Source organism: Mus musculus, chromosome 7 (assembly GCF_000001635.26).
Source record: "Mus musculus strain C57BL/6J chromosome 7, GRCm38.p6 C57BL/6J".
NCBI classification, from domain to species: Eukaryota; Metazoa; Chordata; class Mammalia; order Rodentia; family Muridae; genus Mus; species Mus musculus.
Genome location: NC_000073.6, coordinates 123,328,488 through 123,346,600, shown reverse-complemented (window position 1 = coordinate 123,346,600; position 18,113 = coordinate 123,328,488). Strand labels below are relative to the sequence as shown.

At 46.0% G+C, this 18,113-nt stretch overlaps 1 protein-coding gene across 9 annotated transcripts in view; it reads left to right on the top strand.

Moving 5' to 3' along the window:
• Positions 1 to 18,113, top strand: part of Arhgap17 (Rho GTPase activating protein 17) — a 90,800-nt gene that overhangs the window by 23,348 nt on the left and 49,339 nt on the right. For all 9 annotated transcript variants that reach the window (XR_869745.3, XM_006508201.4, XM_030242982.1 and 6 more), the window contains exon 2: positions 15,336 to 15,375. Coding sequence is in view for 6 of the 9 variants with exons in the window: in XM_006508201.4 (XP_006508264.1) it covers positions 15,336 to 15,375 (40 nt within the window). In the remaining 3 variants the exon portion in view is untranslated. The remainder of the gene's footprint in view (positions 1 to 15,335; positions 15,376 to 18,113) is intronic.

The window sequence follows — 18,113 nt, the reverse complement described above, 5'->3', positions numbered from 1 at the left end:
TGGCTATCAAATTGAAGCATTCTTAGTGTGGGAATGATCTTGCAAATATAAATCAAATGAGGGCTGAATGGTAAAAAGATGCAGTTTTAGATCCTATGATTAGTTTGTGGTGGCATCAGCAACAGAATCTGTCATGAGAATAGAAGAAGAACACAGCTTTGTCTGGTGCTGAGGTTTTTTCTTGAGGCTCAGAGGCTGGCCACATTCTAGAGGTTGTCAACTCAGAAAGTAAGGACTGGCTGTAAAGGTTCCTATCATCCTATCAGTGTATTGAGAGTATCTTCATAAAAGATGATAATGTCACATGTTAAGTTTTTTAACTTTCTTTTGTCGTACTTGGGTAGCTATGAGGAGATTGTACGTGGTAAGCACGTGTTCTGCCACCGAGCCACACCCCCACTCCAGAGACCATTCTGAATGATGTCAGCAATCTGGTATTAAATGGGAAGCTCTCTTGATAGGAATTTTAGGTTCCCAAGGCTTTCAGTTTATAAACACTGGCCCTCCTACCCACTGATCTTTCTGAAGGGTTTCCTGAGTGAGTAGTGTGTAGACAGTGATTTTGCTACACTAACTAGCCTGTTGAAATGGCCACTTACCATTAGCTTTGTGTCTGTGTTCTTGAATGTGCCATGGCAGCTGAGGGGCCTGAGTCAGTCCCTACCTCTGTTCTTGTATACCACAGTCAGAGTTTTCATTGAAAGCTCAGCTCTGGGTCCTTATGGCAAAGATCTCATGGTATTCCTCAAAGATGGCAGGGGTCTTAGCCAGAACCCTGCCCTGTCCTGCCACGTCCAGGAGGCTTTGTCCGTACCCTTTCCTAGACCCTAGACCTGAAGTTGCAGGATTGCTTGGCAAGCCTGTCCTGGCCACGTAGATCACCACTCTCCTGTAATAGGGTTGTTTGTGTAGATTTCTGTCTTTTCCCATGAGCTTCTCAAGGGTGGGGTGTGACTCCCCTCTGCCTTTTTCCCTCTCCCCAGTTCTTGACATTTAGTGTACTCCATAAATAATGGGTGAGCTAATGGCGATCCAAGATCTGAGTGCCTTCAGGCAAGTTCATTCTGGACCTGGTACTTCAGGTAGAGGCTGGCTCTGGTTCTGTGAGCACTCCTCTGGGAACTGCCTCCCGTAGCTGAGGGTTTTGCAGCTCCAGATGCTGAACCTTTAATAGAGGACTGCACTGCACCTGGAATCCCGTCTCTCAGTGTCCTGTTTATTGTGTACCAGTCATTCTCCCTGGTGGCTCCTGTCCCACAGGTGTCATCACAGACTCGGTTTTCCTGGAAGGCTGTTCTGCCCCTGCCCTCTCTTGAAGGTTGTCCTTTGTTACCTTGAGGTTTCTTTGAACAGTACCTTATTCCCAAGAGAAACTAGAATGGCTTGTTAACTTGGGAAAGGTCATCTTTGAATAAGATGTGGTTTTTATCTGAAGAGTGTTTGAATTTGTTGTACTTTGGAACAGCTCACACTCCCATAGACCATCAATGGATGCCCATTATCATTGTAAATGAGAGAAGTAATCACAAAGGTGGTGTTGGGGCTGGAGAGATGGCTCAGTGGTTAGGAGCACTGACTGCTTTTCCAGAGGTCCTGGGTTCAGTTCCCATGTGGTTACATGTTAGCACACAAGTTTCCTTAACTCCAGTTTCAGGGGATTCAGTGCCCAATTCTGGTTCTTCAGGAACCAGGCATACATGTGATGCACATGTATACATACATGCAGCCAAAACACACATATACATAAAATAAAAATAAATACATATGAAAAAAGGAAAGAGTTGAATTTCTAAGTAACCAGTATGGTGGTATTACTATTTTTATTTCTGTTGGTAGTTATAATGACTTTCATTTTACACTGGAATAGACACACAAAGTCCAGGGCATCTGGCTTCACAGACCTACTTCCTGGTTCCTGTCACACCCTAAATCCATCTCTTTCCCTGAAATGAAACTCAGACTCTTATCACTGGGTGACTTCTAGAAGCAAAGATGGCAAGAGTAGTTCCAACCATGAGTCACACATTTGAGATGTTCTCCGGGCAGCACTGAGCTAGGAAGAGTGCTCTCCGCCTAGTATGTGAGAGGCTTTAAGCTAGCCTTGTACCTGCCAGCTGTTCACTGCAGGTTCCCCCTGCTCTGCCCTAGTGCAGGTTCCCCCTGCTCTGCTGTCCCTAAGACTTGCACTCCTATGTCGCCCCAGGCCAGCTATGCTTAGGTATCAGCTGCAGAGCTTTCTCTGTAAAGGAATGGAGCAGGGGAGGCAGAAGGGTGTGGAGAAGATACCAGACACTGACCTCTGGCCTCCACATGTGCTCAAAAGTGCTATACACACATGCACATGCATACATGCCATAAACGTTTAATCATGCGCTGCCAACTCCCAGTGGTTCTGTGTTGGGTCCAGGCATGGAGATATTGAGTCATGTTTTCCTTAGGACCTTAGGACAGGGGCACTGCTCAGAAGTGTATTGTGATTTCATCTTTGTGGGCCATTATGGAGTGTACTTACACATATAGATGATACACTTGCCGTGTAATATGGCCTGCTTTTCTGTTGTGCAACGTATAATAGAGATTAAATAAATCCCAAGAGAAAATGACCAGAGCCAGACAGTCAGATATAGGAAGCTATTGCCATAGTAAATAAAGAAGTACCTCTCTCACTCTCGCTCTCGCTCTCGCTCTTGCTCTTGCTCTCTTTTTTAGGACAGGGTCTTTTTATTACATAGCCTTGGCTGCCCTGGAACTTACTCCATAGGCCAGGCTGGCCTCTAACTCATCAGTCCTCCAAACTCGGCCTCTGGGATTAAAGGTACGTGCCACCCAACTTAAGAAGTACATTCTAAAATAACAGTGAAAAATGTAGTTGTGATGATTAGAGTTAATTACAACTTGACACATCTAGAATTACCTAGGAAGAGAATCTCAATGAGGAATTGTCAGCACTGGGTTGGCCTGTGAGCGTGTCTGTAGAGGATAGTCTTAAATTAATTGGTATGGGAAGACCCAGCTCAGGGAGGGCACCACCATTCCTTTGGCTTGGGATCCCTGGCTGTGTAAGAATGAAGAAACAGAGCTGAGCGTAGTCACATGAGCATGTGTGCATTCGTTTCTCTCTGACCGTGGGTGTTATGTGATTGGCTGCCTTGAATTCCCCTAATGATGGACAGTAACCTGGGATTATAAACTGATATAAGTATCTAACCTGCTCCCATTGAGTTGCTTTTGGTCAAGGTATTTTATCACAGCAACAGAAATGAAACTAGAACAAGTAGTAAATACGGAAAGTGGTAACCATTGTCTTTAATCATCATTTAGTACTATATACCCTGAACATAATTGTCTGTGCTGTTTCCCTGTGATGGGCAGCAAGGTTGTGCTTACAGCAGCATCTCTACAAATGTGGGAGGAATGCACCATGCTCCCAGTGCACTGCCCTTTGGTGATGGAGTTTTTAGCTGCATCTTATGGGACTGCTTACCTGTGCATGAGTTTGGTCCATCAGTGATTACAGCGCCATTAGGGGACACTTGTTCTACATGTCCAACTCACTTCTAGTAAATTTTTCATCATCCCATGTAAGATCCCTCATTCCCTGTTACAGTGAAACCTGACAATCATTCCACTCAGCCAGCCATGCCAGGAGTGATAGCAACTCAGGCTCGGCTCACAGCCACTGTTTTTATCTTTAGTATTATTCTTTTCATCACTATTCTTTGGGTCTGGAGTGGTTCACTAAAAACAGTAGGCCCCTCCCAGAGCTGCCATTTACATCAACTGAGCAACAAAGCTGCTTTGTGAACTGAATTAGGAACTGAGTCACCATCTATACCCTGACTTCTGTGCAACTCACTTTCCAAAGGCGAGATGTAGTTAACTTAGAGAGCACTTCAATTTGTGGTCTTTTGGCACTGTGTGTGTGTGTGTGTGTGTGTGTGTGTGTGTGTGTGTCTGTCTGTCTGTCTGTCTGACTGACTGTCTGTCCATCTATCCGTGTAGATAGAGCCTAAAGCCTCTCACATCTCTTATATGCTTAGCAGTTATTCGGCCACTGAGCCCCACCCAGACTGCTGGCGACTTTCTATGAGGTTTTCAGCTCTTCCTGGCCTCTTGTTGCCTTGCATAGCAATAAAAAGGTCCGCTTCCTGTAACTTCTCCCATAGGCCATGGTGTTCCATGCCTTTTCTGCCTTAACAGTAACTTGAATGTTCGGTTTTTGTTGTTGTTGTTGATTTTACCTGTTTCTGATTTCAAAAAGAAACTTTGCAGTCTGAAACTCCTCCAGGTCCAAGCAGGTGAACACAGACCTGTAAGTAGGCTAGGGGATGCGGGACTTCAGGGAGTCTAAAGAGGACGCCACTGAGAAGTGCAGTGTGCTGCTGGTGGAGAAGTTTCCTTGGACCCTGCCATAGGCAAAAAGTTTTGGTGGAGCTTTGAGACTTAGGCCATGTGGTTAGAGAAGGGCCAGCAAAAGATTCCACTTCGTGTGCCAGAGGGAAAGGCCAGCCAGCCAGCAGAAAGCTGTGGGCATGCTCACATATGTGAGAGGACGATGAAGTGTGACTGCTGGGCTTAGTCACTGACCGGGATTCAATAATCCTCCAAAAAGATTCAGTTAAGATTGATAAGGCTTCATATTTGTTAAAATAAAAGTAAATTACCTCCATCTTAGAGAAAGAAGCTGGATAAACTCTAGGTTTGGAATTCAGAGTGCAGAACGCTTAGCTGTCTCTGCCTGTGCCGTTGCTTAAATACTCCGTATGATCTTTTCCAGGACAAGCACCCTTTCCTTTCGCATGTCATGCCTGGGAATCCCCTTCCCCCAGATGACCCCTTTAGAGGTCTGTGAACTCAGGACTTTGTAAACTGTTCAGTGGAATGTGAAACAAATCGTTTGATGTACAAAGTATGAGAGGGGCCTTTATTTTTAAAAATCCAATTAAGTAGATTTCAGATTCCTTTTTAGCAGCTCAAGAAGACAGCAGAGCTGGTGAGAGAAAATAGTAAGAGCTCACCCAGGCCTGCAGCTCTTTGGGTCTTGGAAGCATTTGTAACAGGATCACACAAACTTGAATTCCTAGGGACAGAGATCCCCTTCTAGTCTGTAAGCCTGCCTCTGTCACTTCCCTGTGGATACAGTCATGATGTGTGCAGTCTCCAGCTGGGGAGAACACTGGGGTTTCCTGACCAACTGAGGCTTCCCTGTTTTGTTTCTAGATAACTAGAATTAAAATCAGTTTATTAAAAATTATTTCAACTTTCTGTGGTAGATTTTTGTTGTTGTTACATATCAAGTGATGTGTGGGCAGGACTGCGATCTTACATGTGAGTATATAAACCGAAGGCAGCTGTGTGGTCTCAGACATGGGATGGCATTAGTGTTTGGTATCAGTGTTGATGCCCCATCTGTATGCTTGTTTACCCCAGATACCGTAGCAAGGGTAGAATTATGAGCCTCTACACTGAAAAGGAAAAACTTTTAAAGGTGAAGTCTTGGGCCATAGTCAAATCCATCCCTGTGCTATCTATGGCTACTTCCAGTGGAGCTGAGCAACCGACCGTAGCACAGTGTAGGCTGCAAGCCTGGAACGTTTCTTCCTTGGTCTTTCCAGAAGAAAACTAGCCGAACCCTTCCTTATAGAGATAGGTGCTCATTTCAGTTCTGACTTGAGGTTTGTTTATGAAGAGAGACCAAACTGAAGATAGTCTACTGTCTCTGTGTGTGCCTGAGGGATGGGGAGGGGTGAGGAGACACGCATACTTTCTCATTGGTTCTGTCACCACTGACTATCCCTGAGATGTGCCTCTGCTTCAGGGCTGGATCGGCTCAGCCACCACCATTCAGTGTAGTTAGTAGGCACATCTTGAATATAATGCAAAATATTGAGAAAGAAAATGTAGTGGATACTCTCCTTATATACTAGTCCACAGAATGATGCTGAAAGGCTAGCTTTCGAGGTCTCTGCCGTGCCTGGTCAGAGCTGCTGATGTGGACCAGGTTGGCATGCACTTTCCATAAAGACCCTGTTAGTGAGTTCCTGGAGCTCTGATGATTGTTGGGGGTAGATCTTAGCTCTACCCCTAACAGTCGTTGGTAGTGGCAGTGCTAGGCCTGGCAGTATTCCAATAGACTTTATTTATAGACTGTGTTTGTTTATCCTAGCTTCATTTCTGAGACAGTGAGAAAACACCCTGAAAAAAGCATCTTGGTGGAGGAAAAGGTTTAGTTAGTTTGACATTCCAGATTATAGTCTGTCTTTGAGGAGAAGTTAAGCGGAGTTTAGCGGATGATCATTCCAAATGCACAGTCAGAGCAGGCAGAGACAGATGTCCCATGTCGTCTGCTCATTGCTGCCACTTTTGCTCTAGGCTTGTTTCTTCCTCGTATGTGGTCCAGGATCTCCTGCCTAGGGAATAGCACTGCCCACAACTGTCTGGGTTCTTCTGTATCAATCAACCAAAATAATCACCCACAGACACGCCACACATCAGCCTGATCACCCACAGACACGCCACACATCAGCCCGACCACCCACAGACACGCCACACGTCAGCCTGACCACCCACAGACACGCCACACGTCAGCCTGATCACCCACAGACACGCCACACATCAGCCTGACCACCCACAGACACGCCACACATCAGCCTGACCACCCACAGACACGCCACACGTCAGCCTGATCACCCACAGACACGCCACACGTCAGCCTGACCACCCACAGACACGCCACACGTCAGCCTGACCACCCACAGATACGCCACACGTCAGCCTGACCACCCACAGACACGCCACACGTCAGCCTGATCACCCACAGACACGCCACACATCAGCCTGATCCAGACAGTTCCTCAGCTGAGGCTTTCTCAGGTGATTTCAAGTTGTGGCAAGTTAAAGTTTTAACAGTGACCATCACAAACATACACATGTGCACACACATGCATATGTATGCATGCATGTATACACAAGTGCGAGCATGCACACACACCTGATCGCACGTGCTGACATTTGAATTTCAAGTGCTATAAAACATTATTCCTCTTTTAAAAAAAAAACTATTTAAAAATAATAAAAACTCTCTTCTCTGACTGGCTTTGGCTTGCAGATGTAGTTTGCTGAACCCTTGGATAAACAAGGAGAAGGCTGCAGGATGAAGTATGCTGGGTTTGAATCAGAGTCTCTGCCTCTGATAGGGTGGCCATAGGCAAGTTTCCTTCCACAGCCTTACTTTGCTCATCTGGTAGAAGCTCTTACCTCATGGAGTTGATGTAAGAATTGAGGGAGAGACCAGCTGAGACAGCTCTTCTGTGCCTAAGATACACCGGCTGTCTTAGCTGTGGTGTCTCCGCTCTCAGTAGGGCTCTTACAGGGCTCCTGCAGCCCTGGCAGAACGGTTTGTGATATGGGTGTTGATACCCTGGACCCGTCTTTAGTCATGGTCAAGTAGACTCCACAGGGAGGGGGGCTTGGGAAGCACTGCCTTAGTTTCATGTAGTGGCCTCAGTGTGTTTAAACAGGCAGGGGCACATACAGGTATTTACAAGGTAGGCCTGAGGGCTCTGACCTATGAGGATGCTCCTCAGGTATGTCTGCCTGTCAGACCTGTGTGGATGGCTGTCACATACACATGATTCTATATGTGTGTCAATGTATCACTGGGATCGGGTTCTTCAGCCTTGGCACTGTTCATATTTAGGGCCTGTGGCTGGCAAAAGGATACTTGCTGTCCCTACAGGTGTCCACACGGTAGTTTCCAGAACTTGTGCATGTATGACTTTGTAATGGCAGAGGGGAGCCAAGGCTCCACGTAGATAGAAGGAGCAGTGACACTGGGTTTTCAGGTAGCCATGGAAGGAGGGAGTCACTGAGCGTCCTGATAGGAAGCTGTGACTGGGAAGAAAAGCACAGGGTGTCCATTGCTGCTGTCCTGCACAGTACAGGAAAGGACCAAGGAATGCGGGTGGCTTCCAGGAGCTGGGGAAGGAAGGAAGTGGATTCTCCTCCAACTGTCCGGAAAAGAGCCTGGCAGTGCTGACCCTGAGTTTCTGCCCAGCGAGTGCTGCTTTGAACTTTCGACCTCTAGAATTGCAAGCTAATAATGCATTTGTATCCTCTAAGCCCTCAGTGTGTGGCAGGGTGTTCAGCAGCAGTGGGCGCTAATGCAGCTGGAAACTCAGCCCCTGGTCAGCACTGGTAAGGAGAAAACAGTGTGATGCGGTGAGTGGAGGTCGTCTTGCACTCCCAGCACAGCAAGTCCACACTAGATGTCCCTGGGAGGTTGGGGTGGTGGTAAGGGGACAGTCACCTCTGGTTGGGAATCACTAGTTTAGATTTCGAGTGAAGGATGTGTAAGTTGATAACAGTAGCTTCACCTGCAGTGTGGAGTGACAGGAGCGAGGGATGATTTCCCTCCTCTCTAATCTAGAAGTTAAACGTCTATAGTAATATAGGTGCACTTACTCTTTTGGTTTTCTGATACACGATCTTACTGAGGCCGAGGCTGGCAGTAAACTGATTGTTGTTAGCTGAGGATGACTTTGAACTCCTGACTTCCTGCCTCCCCAGTGAGCACGAGATATAGGCCGACACCACCATGCTCATTTCGTTCCTCCTCATTTTTAAACACATTCATTTTGAAAAGTACTGCCCTAGTTGTGTTAGTGGCCGTGGGTTTTGCTGGGGAAGGCAGTCCTCTGTGCCACAGCCGCTCTTCTGCCTGGTTACATTGGAATTGTTTTACTGCCTCTTTTGAAGTAAAAGTCAGGTTTTGGTGGCACCCGTCCGTCATACAGTGAGGATCTCCCCAGTCCCTGCTGCATGGCAGGTAAATTCTGCACTCGGTGCTCAGGAGGAGGGATGGCTGCTTGCTCTCAGATGCTAGAGTGCCTCAGTCTGGCCAGCAGTGGTCACTGACGGCAGCACACAGCTTACTATGATGGTGTGGATGGACTTCTGGGTCTCTAGTCTGACCAGGAAGCCCTGGGGGTCCCGTGGCAGATGTTCTAGGCACCTGTTTATGTAGTAGTGATCATCTTGGAGACTGCATGGGCATTTTCAACAGTGGCATTTGTTGTGCAGGTGCCACCATGACAGTAGCTTTGCTATAAGTCAGCCCACGAGTCAGTCCATGGGAGGATTGTCAAACCAGCTAGAGCTTTCCCTTTGAGGCTACTGTGCACTACAAAACTCTGCTTTTCTAAGTTGAATGATCCAGTTTGGAAGTACTAGGAGCTGGAGAGATGGATGACTCAGCGGTTAAAAACACTGGCTGTTCTTCCAGAGGTCCTGAGTTCAGCACCCGCATGGTGGCTCACAACCAGTTTGGAAATACTTATGTTTTCTCCTTGCTCAGTAAGTAGGCTGAATGAAAGATAAGCGGATGGCTGAATGTCCCCAGACCTCGTCCAGGGACAGGGAAGCCACAGTGAAGGGAGTGAAGGGAGCCACAGTGCTGCTCTGAGGACTTGAGAGTTCCAGGGAGACATCTTAGGGCTTTAGAAAAACTACAAGAAAAATCCTACCTGGGGAGGTGGTGGGAGGTTGGGGTGGGATAGGGCTAAGCAGATTAGAACACTTGATGAACAAGCTTGAGCTTGGTTTCAATCCCTAGCACCCACGTAAGTATGTAACTCCTGCAACGGGGCACAGAGACCTACAGATTCCTGGAGTTTAACTGCCAGCCACCCCAACCAAAGCAGTGACCTCTAGGTTGAGTAAGAGACCCAATCTCAGAGTGATAGAGGACACCTACCTGACGGCCTTTCTGACTTCCATATATGTATGTGTACGTGTGTGTGCACACATGCCTGCCTCTTTGTCTCTCTCTTCTCTTGCTTCCATATACATATATGTGTGCACAAATGCATATCTCTCTCTGTCTCTCTCAAATAAATAAATAAATGATAGCAAATATTCTGTGTGGAGTAAGCCATATGTAAATGCTTTGAGGGACTGCAAAGTGGCCTGCATAGGAAACAACAAGCCCCAGAGTGACATGGCAAGTGGGCAGGTCCTTCCTGATGCTATTGTTCTCCTAATTAGGCACAGGAAACTTTGAAGTGTACTTTGAAGCACAGAACTTTGGACACAAAGAGACTCTAAGGGTACAGAGTTGAAGTCTGTAGCAAGATGTCTGGCTCGAAACTCTTGCTTAGCAAATGTTTTACAAGGGGCTTGTTTTCTACCATTGTCTTTTATTCCCACCTTTAGGTATCTTCATTCAATCCATTGTCCTAATCTTTGTTCTAACAAGTTAAAACTGGAGACAGCCAGTCAGTTAACAGTCTACATTCACCTTGTGGAAAGCACTGTAGTCAATGACATACTACAGCTTAGGAATTCAGCAAGCTTTTCTACTGGGTTTCCTTCCTTACAGAGTGTGCACCTCGGCCAGTATTCTGAAGAACTGCCAGCCTTTCCTTGGTAGGAATTTTACACCTCTGGTAAAGATGAGTACTTTAAAAATAGTTACTAAAAATAGAAAAGAGACTGTTAGGAAATAGGAAGGAGCCATGAAGAGGGTGAGAGGCTCTATCTTGGGGTAGTATAAATAAAGTTTAAGTGTCTTACACACACGTGTGATGTTAGCAATATACACAAATGAGCAGCAGTTGAGCTTAAAAAGTGGTGAACCATCATAGTGAAGAGGGCAGGCTGGGTCACTGGAACTGTATCTGGTGGTGAGGACAGTAGTGATTCTCCACACAGCCAGCAGAGACTCTGTAGAAAGAGCTATCCACTTCCCAATTACAATTCATAATCGGAATTTAGCAGTTTAAAACAATGTTTCCTAGTTTATAGGTAATTTTTAATAATTTCAGTATCCCCAGTATCTGATTAAGATCCACAGTGATTTGTTTTCTAAAAGCAGTTATATGAATGTAATAAGAAATATCCACAAAGGCAATACAGGCAGAATCCTTTTTTTTTTTTAATTTATTTATTTTTGGTTTTTCGAGACAGGGTTTCTCTGTGTAGCTCTGGCTGTCCTGGAACTCATTCTGTAGACTAGGCTGGCCTCGAACTGAGAAATCCACCTGCCTCTGCCTCCCAAGTGCTGGGATTAAAGGCGTGCACCACCACTGCCCAGCCTGCAGATTCATTTTTAAACAGTATTCTGTTAACAGTTTAATGTAATGTGGTCATTATATTTCATGGCTTCCAGTACCTTTACAGAGCAGATGTCTCTTAATTCAGTCATTCGTTTTAAATTTATTTTTATTTTATGTGTGTGAGTGTTTTTGCATATATGTCTATCTGTGTATCATGTGCATGCCTGGTACCTGAGAAGGTCAGAAAAGGGCATTGGATCCCTTGGAACTGGAGTTTTAGGTGTTATGGGGGAATTGAACCCAGACCTCTGTCCTTAACCTCTGAGCCATCTCCACAGTCCCACCTCTAAATTTGAAGCAAATGATTAATTTAAAGCAAAAGTTAATTTGGGAAAGGATACTAATATTTTAGATTTCCTTTCTGTTTTGGATACTTTGAGAGTTTAAGTATTTTGATACTCTTCTAGCTTTTGAAGAGATTAATAGTTATACCATTTGCCTTAAGTAACAGGTAATTCTAACAATATAAGGCTCATGGTGTAAAAATGTAAGTAACAGGCTGTTTTTACACTGTTGGGTGGGTGGGCTGTGAGATGGCTCAGTCTTTAAAGCACTTGCCATGCAAGCAAGCATGAGGTCCTGAGTTTGATTTCCCCGTATGGAAAAAGCCGGTGCTGTGGAGGTGGGGGTGGCAGGCCAGCCAGTCTGGCAGAATTGGATAGCTCCCATCCCAGAAAATAAGGTGGAGGTTAAAGAGCACACCTGACCTCTACCTCTGCCCCCTCACACACAATTTGGGTGAGGGTTACAGTTTATTGATAAATTGTTTGTCTAATTGCAAAACCCTGAATCTGATCCATAACACAACACACACAGAGACACACATACACAGACAGGATAGACAGACAGACAGACAGACAGACAGACAGTCTGTCTACACGTACTGTATATGTGTAGTTATAGTATGTTCCCTAGTAGCAGCTAGTAAGGAATTATAGCTATTTTTTTCTGATAGCTACTAAATATCTATGTTTGTAAACAATATGTATAAGCTGTTATTCTTTGACTTGTAGAACTTCTCCCTACTTCTATTCCACCATTCTTCCAATACAGTCATGGTACAATTTTTGGCTGTATTACTATTTGATATCTAAGTTATTAAAACTACTTATTTGCAGCTCAGTATAGAAGTGTGTTATGACTGTCTATGGACCTTTAGTTTTTAGGTTTTTTTTTTTTTTTTAGGTTACTACTTGCTTTGAGTTTATATTTGCTTAATTTTACTGTGGTTATTATATTACTGTGTTTACAAACTTACAAAAGGCCAGTATGATAGTATACCTCTATAGTTCCGTGCTTACGAGATAGAAGCAGAAGAACCAAAAATTCAGAATCATACTTAACTGCATAATAAGGCCAGCCTGGGCTACATGAGATTCTGTCTCAAAACAAAACAATGTAAACAACCAGAGATTTAAAAGGCAATAATCTGAACTGTTTGTGGTGGTTGCATTATATTTGTTTTCCTGGTTTTCTCCTTTCAGTCCTAGGAGCCGATTTTAGGCCTCACACGTGCCGTGTTTTATTTCTGAGCTATATCCAGCCCTAATATTCTACCTCAAGGCACCCATAGGGGGTCAGTGAACAGGAATTGGGAAGAACTGCACACAGTCAGTTCTCCTGGACCAGCTAAAGCATCCCTTGGAGCTGCCTCTCATGCCCACAGTGGAACTGTAGGACAAGTTCCCTCTGCTTGTAGTGTGTTAAGTTTTCTCTGTCTTAAGCTGACAGGTTTGTTCTTCACCTTTGTTCTCTTCCTTTTAGGTTTATGAGAATGTTTAATAGGCCTTGGGACTAAGCAGCTTCAGAGTTGAAGTAGGTACAGACAGAAGCTTATGAGGCCCTGTGCTGATTTCTGGGCCCTGATTAGACAGGAAAAAGAAAAGGTTATACAATCCAGGATGGAGAGAGGCTTGTGGCTCTCCATGAGAGGCATGGAGGGCTCTGGGTGCCTTAATGTGTTTGTGAGTCCCTCAAGAGTAACTCCAGGCTTCCTTCTGGAGTGTGAGTTTCATCTCCTGGTCAGTGGGCCCCCGCCACACTTCCCTGGCTGACATGATTACCAGTGTTGGCACGTCAGTGTCCACACTACTCAAGGCAAGACTAAGAGGGCAGTGTCAGCGGCTGCTGTGGAATTCTCTCACAGAGTTCCGAGTTCCACTTCTGCTGACTGGGGCCTTGGCTCCCCCAACCTCTGCTCCTCTCGTTTGAGAAGGCCTGGTCTGTGCTAACCTGCAGGATCTGGTGAGCGAGCCATTCCCCGAGGTATCTCCAGTTTAATTGGGGCACTGTGTGACACCTGGTGTTGGCATTTTGTGTAGCAATGCCATTTTGATAACCATGCCCCCACTGTAAGCGTAGGCTAGATGGCCAGACACTTCTCTCCCTTGCCCACAGGTGGTGCCGCTCTGAGCTGGGGTGTCCAGGTCATTCTAAGGGTTCCCTTCACTTTTACAGCTTTTTCTTCTCTTGTATTAGTTCTGGGTTAAGATTACGCAGCCCTGCATTCTACCATCATTTGTTAAAAAGTCATTTCTTCTAGGTGTGTGAAACATACCTTTAACACCCCACCCCCAATATTTGGGAGGCAGAGGCAGGTGGATCCCAAAATTTGAGGCCAATGTGGTCTACATAATAAGTTATAGGCCAGATAGTGTTACATAGTGAGATCCTGTCTTCAGGAGGTCCTCGGGTTTCTAGTTCATTTGGGGCCTCTCCTAACTATTCAGCTTTTCTCTCTCCTTAAAACTCTCCTTGTTCATTTTTAATGGAAATTTGGTAGGTATCACAAACAACTTCTCAAATCACTAGTTGAACCACAAGTCCAAAATAACACTTGAGACTTTAGTAATTTAGGGTTTTATATGTCAATAAGTAGCCCTATGAACTGCAGAGAAAAGCATTCTCCACTTGTGACCAAGTACTTGGCACTTGAGGACAGGGTGGGTTGTGAGATGGCTCAGTGGGTAAAGTGCTTGCCATAAGATTGTGAGGACCAGACCTCAGGTCCCCAGCACTCAGGTGAAAAAGCAGGTAAGTGTGGTGGCCTCACATGGGATGAACACGAGATGACTAGCTAGATTAGCGGGGTTGGTAAGCTCTGGCTTCAAGTGGCAGTCTCTGCTTCAGTGTATGCGATGGGGAGCAACTGAGGAAGACACCAGGCATCAACCTCTGGGTTTCACATGCATACATACCTACATACATGTATGTGCACCTGTGCACATGTGAGAACACTCTTGGGAAACATATACACACATGCACACACACATGTACATACACACACATACATGCATGCTGCATCCATGTTAAGCAAATAAGGAAGAAAGAGTTATTTTAGCTCCTGGCTCCAGAGGTTTTGATCCATGGTTGCTTGGCTCTGTCATTTTACACCGTGGTTGCACAGAATGTCATGGGGAAACAAACAAGCCTGGTCACTTCATGGTCCAAACCACAAGAGACAGGGAATCTTATCCAAGGGTATGCCGAATGGCCTACCTCCTCCAACCCAGCCCGACCTACTGAAGACCACCTTCCTAATAATGGCAAACACCCTTGAGCAATTGGGTCTCTGGGCAGTTTTCTTCAGCTTTGTACTCCAGCAGCCTAGACTTGCCCTGCTTCCGATAGCTGGCCACATCCTGTTCTCTGTGAAGTTCAGCAAATCCAGTAGTTGATCTAAGCACTGCAAAGAGAAAGCTGGGAAATACCTTTCTTTCCATTTAAAATTAAAGAAAGGAAAAAAAAATTAAAGAAAGGAATGTTTCCTGCTATGGTGTGATGCCTAAGTTTCACAGATTTAGGGCCAGTTTTTCTCCATAAGTCTGGCTGTGAAAACTTAGCTGTGATCATTTCCGGATCTGAAGTTAATTAAGCCTTCAGAAAGGAGTTGTTTCTTAAAGTATGGCCTGTGTAGACCTCTGTAATTCAGGGTCGTACTCCATACACGGAGTCAGTCTAGAATGCTGTGTGGCCAGCCCTGGAGAAAGACTGTGAGTGACCTCCATAGCAGGCTCCAGGCTGAGGGCCACTGTCCTGCACCATGGGCTCCTGTGTTAGCTGCTGTTCAGCCTGTTTGTTTTCCTTTGGTTTTGCTTACATTGCCCTGTGCTGTAAATTTCCTCCTGCCTGTATGGTTAAAAAATCCCCAGTTAGCCATTTTTAAGATTCACAGATTACTTCTCCTGCACGCCTAATTCTGAACTTCATGTTTTCCCATAGAGCTGAGAAGACCGAAGTCCTCAGTGAAGATCTGCTACAGGTAACAAAATATATCTCCCCCTAACTAGGGATCCCATCCCAAGCTCCATGCGTGCTGGGCGAATGTTCTACAACAAGGCCTTACTGCATTGCCCAGGCTGGCCTCGAACTTGCTCTGTAGCCCTTCCAAGCCTTGAACTCACAGTCTTCCTGCTCTAGCCCTCCCTGAGCTGGACTTTCACATCTGTGCCTCTAGTTGTCTTAAAACAATATCTCTAAAGATGTGGACTGAAAACAAATAGTAAATCTGGGGTTGGCCCCAACTCTGGTAAAGCGCCCTCTACCACACACGAGCTCTGTGTTCAGAGCCCAACACGGGAGACCACGCAGGACAGATATGGGCACTAGGGTGGGGCAGACAGGGGAGACTTGGAGCTTGTAAGGCATTTCACTTGCTCTTTCCTTGGTGGAACAGCGTAACTGAATTAGCATGGGCTTGTATGGGGGAAAGAGATGCATGATGGGATTGCGAGAGGAAGGGGATCTGAAACTTCGTGTCACGTTATGGAGTACAGATGTCGCTTGGCTCGCTCGCTAGTCCTGCTCTCAAGTGCCAGGTGCTGGGTGGGTGGGGCCTGGTCAGTCCCCAGCACTGTGGCCTGCTTACAGGCCCTGGGCAGGCTGGCACTCTGATACTCTGCTGTGATGCTACCCTTGCTGGGACAGGTCCTGCCCACTCACTGCTCAGAGGCCCCAGTGGCTCCAGCCTAGAGCTCTGACGTCTCTCCTGCTCATGCAGTTTCTCCCTAACTCTGGGCTGCTTGGGTCTTTGGAAGCTTAGGCTTGTAGTAATGGGGCAAATGTAGCACAAGAAACCAGAGGCCTGGGACACTTTGTGGCCTCAGCTCAGACCTTGCTTCCTTTTCCTCCCAGGGCCACTCTGCTCCGTCTGTCATGAAGTTTCCCTGACTTTGGTCTTAGAGAAGACACTGGGACTTTATATGCTTCATCTCTGCTCATGTCCCCACCCACTGCAAAAGGCTGAGGGAGGGCGAACCTGGCTGCACGGAGCCTTTGTTAAGCAGTGTGGCCTGCCTGCCTGCCTTGTGCTTCCTTAACCTATACAGCAGTCTGTCTAGTCAAGTGCAGCTCTAAAGACCAAAAGTTTGGCCCTAGGACTCTGTCCATTCCTTCCTGTGGAAAGGGGAGCTGGCATAAGTCAGAAAAGGGTTTCCCTCCATCGCAGCCTGCCAACTGTCTTGAGTTGCTTCAGCCACCTGCAGGCAGAATGTAGTCACTTTGGTTTCCATGGACAGATTTGTTCTAGATATACAAACAGTGCAGTGTTGGAATTTAGCTTGCACACATCCTTTCGATAGCATCTATCTTTATTTATTTATTTATTTATTTATTCATTCACTCATTTATTTATTTGCTTACTGTTGTGGTGCTGAAAACCAAACCCAGGCCTTTGCACATAGTAGGAAGCGGTCTGCCCCCGAGCCTCAGCCAGCCTCATCTGTACTGTAACTCCCTCTCTGTTCTTCACGGTGTCGAGCACAATATTAGTTCCATGTGATGGTCCTCATGCTGGGTTGTTTAGGGAACGAAAAGTGTGCATGGAACGTGCTCTTACGTGTTATGGATGCCCAAAACCATGGCTATGGGGGGTGGTTGATCTGGGTTTTGGTGCTGGGGGTTGAACCAAGAGCAGTCTAAGCTTGTATTCTGCTTTGAGCCACACATACTGTCCAGTATATTTTTAAAAGCTTTTTTTTTTTTTTTTTTTTTTAAAAGGCAGGCAGATTCTAAGTTCAGGGCCAGCCTACAAAATAAAAAAAGATTTGTTAAGGAATTGCATTCTTGACACTTCTTTGTTTGGGGCACATATTTTAAATTCATTTACTTCCTGAATACTGTTTATGCACTTCAGCTTCAGCTAGGTTTTCATGTGTTTTATGCCACCTGCCCCAATACTTACATGATCACATTTAATCTTTGACATTCTGAGTTGAGATCCTTGTAGTTGGAGGAGAGCTGTCTGTATTGCCTGTGGGGTATGAAAGCCTTGCCCCCTCTGGGACACCCTAATTTGATAATGCAAACTTTTCTTTGCTGTCATAAGTGCCACAGATCTCTCTCTCTCTCTCTCTCTCTCTCTCTCTCTCTCTCTCTCTCTCAATCTCTCTCCCTCCCCCTCTCCCTCTCTCTCTCTTTCCCTCTCTCCCTCTTTCTCCCCTCCCCTTCCCCCTCTCCCTCTCTCTCTCTCTCTCTCTTTCTTCCTCCTTGTTTCTAACTTGAAGAAAACAACAACCCCCCCCCCCCCCCCCCCCCCCCCCCGCACAACAGTGGTTCCTGGGGCTACCTCTACTGCCAGGGCTGAGCCTGTGGCCTCCCTCGAGTTGAGTTAATCCCCAGTGCCTCAGTTTCCACTCCAGTGAGGATGCTGCCAGTCTGCTCCATGGGGAGAGACAAATGGGAGAATGGACCAAATGGTGGTGAGTCCTGACAGTGGAGCCTGAGAGAAAGGTTTGTTTGATTCTGCTCTGATCTCTAGTGTAGGCCACCAGGTTCGTGTTGCTGGCCTGTCTCTGAGGTGGTGCTGCCTCTCTCATCTCTCTCTGCCAGAGCTGCCTTTTATTTTACTGGCATAGTGTTGCACCAGGAGACTGTGAACTGTAGCAGAGACCAGATGTCTTTTCTGTTGCTTTTCTAATATTAGGCATACTTGGTACTTGTCTAGCATAGTCAAAAGTAGAGACCTTCTGATCCTGTGAGAGACACTGGGCCAGGCACTTC